Genomic DNA, 1,718 nt, shown 5'->3' with positions numbered 1-1,718 from the left:
GACCTTCTGCAGCAGTGTCCCGATGATGGCCGGCCCGTGGCACTGCACCAGGCTCTCCTGGTTCACCGGGTGGTTCTGGATGAAGTTCTTCACCAGCAGTAGGAAGGCGGCCACGCTGTTCCTCTCCAGCCTGCTCTCTGCAAGGCACAGGGCAGAGCCCCACCAGTAGCTGTGAGCCCTGCGCCCACCTGAACACCTTCCCACGGTGCCACCTCCAAAGGGCATCCTGGAGACCCCATCGTCAACCTTTCTCTGCAAACTTTTCAGCCTGTTCCCTTATTTCCCCCAAATTTACGTGAGTGGAAACCTCCGTTGCTCTGAGCTTGGAAATAAGCAGCTGGGTATCGGGAGAAGGCCCATGTCATCTACGCAGAAAAAGGCTCCTGCATGAAGCCAGTCCTGCTCTAAGACATCAGAGACTCCACCCAAAGGCAAGCTGGAGGTGACCAGGCTGGAGCTGCCACCCTCACCTTCCCAGAACTGCTTGTTCATGACTAATTGGGTCATAAAAGACGTCAACGGTTTCTCCATCACCCCGTAACCCTTGGTGCCTCAGGCAAGACTGTGGTGGACACCAGCCTGGTCCAGGCAGCACCTACGTGGCATGAGGTTACCTCCAGCCACCAAAACAGGACGGTTCCTGCTCCACGTCTCCCGAGGTCCTCACCCGAGGACTTGCCCAGCGGGATGAGCATGTGGAGGACGTCAGCTCTGGTCCCACCAGGTCGTTGGTCTCCTGCTCATCCTCGGGCTCCTCCGTCTTGGACACCACTTGCTCGAGCAGGGGTAGCAGCACGCCCATCCCACCCACGCAGTTGACCACGTCCTGCCGGAGGGAGGTGAGAGGCTTTGCTGGGTGCTGCGTGGTGATGGCAGCGTAGAGAGGAGGAGGTTGCATCTGTACCCGGGGTCCGTCCCGCCTGCTCCTGGGCTCAGCCCAAGCTGGGGAGAGCCAAGCCCTGTGACTAGCAAAGACTGGGGCATGCCCAGACCCATCCCACAGCACAAACCTAAAACAGGTCCCCAAAAAGCACCTGTTCCCCTGCACCACTCGTGGTGCCCACCCAGGACGCTGAGGACATACGGGGCAGATAGGTCCTTAGGGGACCCGTGGGTCATAGAGGTCCTTGGTGGACCCAACGTCATGTAGCACGGTCCAGGGGAACCACTATGGCCATCCAACACCCCGTTGGGGTCCTTCCCTGGCTTTGTACCCAAGGAGGGACCCACTTGCCTCCAACACCGTGGGGTGGACGGGCCACCCTGCGCCCGGCGTACCTTGATGTCCCAGTTGACCACCTTGTGCCCCGTCAGCCTTCCGTCCAAGCCGTGGCTGGGAGACAGGTCCAAGCAGATGTTGTTCCTGCAGGCCTAGAAGACAGCACCATGGGAGCTCCTCATGCTCCTCACTTATGGCAGAGGGTCTACCAGTGCTGTCCCCGTCCCCGGTGGGGTGGCTCTCCTCACCTGTGGGGTGTAGTACAGCAAGAGCTTGCTGCCGAGCTCCACCAAGTCACCTTCCAGTGTAAACGGTGATGTGACGTTCGGTCCTGGGAGAAGAGGATTGGGGTGAGCTGGGACACGGTGGAGGAGACCTCGGTTGCCACCAGCACCCCTGCGGACGTCCCCTGTGCCCCACCCTAAGGTACCTGTGCAGAAGAGCGACTTGACCTGGGCTTGCTGCAGAGCCTCGCAGAAGATGGCCACGGAGCCGAGGT

The 1,718-nt window shown here is 60.4% G+C and overlaps 1 protein-coding gene across 1 annotated transcript in view; it reads right to left on the bottom strand.

Moving 5' to 3' along the window:
* Positions 1–1,713, bottom strand: part of LOC104166957 (neurobeachin-like protein 2) — a gene marked incomplete at both ends in the record, with an annotated part of 11,000 nt that extends 9,287 nt beyond the window's left edge. The window contains 6 exon segments of the mRNA XM_009707067.1: positions 4–137; positions 668–697; positions 700–826; positions 1,279–1,371; positions 1,468–1,550; positions 1,650–1,713. Coding sequence (XP_009705369.1) covers positions 4–137; positions 668–697; positions 700–826; positions 1,279–1,371; positions 1,468–1,550; positions 1,650–1,713 — 531 coding nt within the window.
* Positions 1,714–1,718: the final 5 nt, after the last annotated feature.

This window comes from Cariama cristata, unplaced genomic scaffold (assembly GCF_000690535.1).
Source record: "Cariama cristata isolate BGI_N322 unplaced genomic scaffold, ASM69053v1 scaffold16499, whole genome shotgun sequence".
Taxonomy (NCBI): domain Eukaryota; kingdom Metazoa; phylum Chordata; class Aves; order Cariamiformes; family Cariamidae; genus Cariama; species Cariama cristata.
The sequence above is the reverse complement of the archived record's forward strand: the minus strand, read 5'-3'. Positions and strand labels throughout refer to the sequence as shown.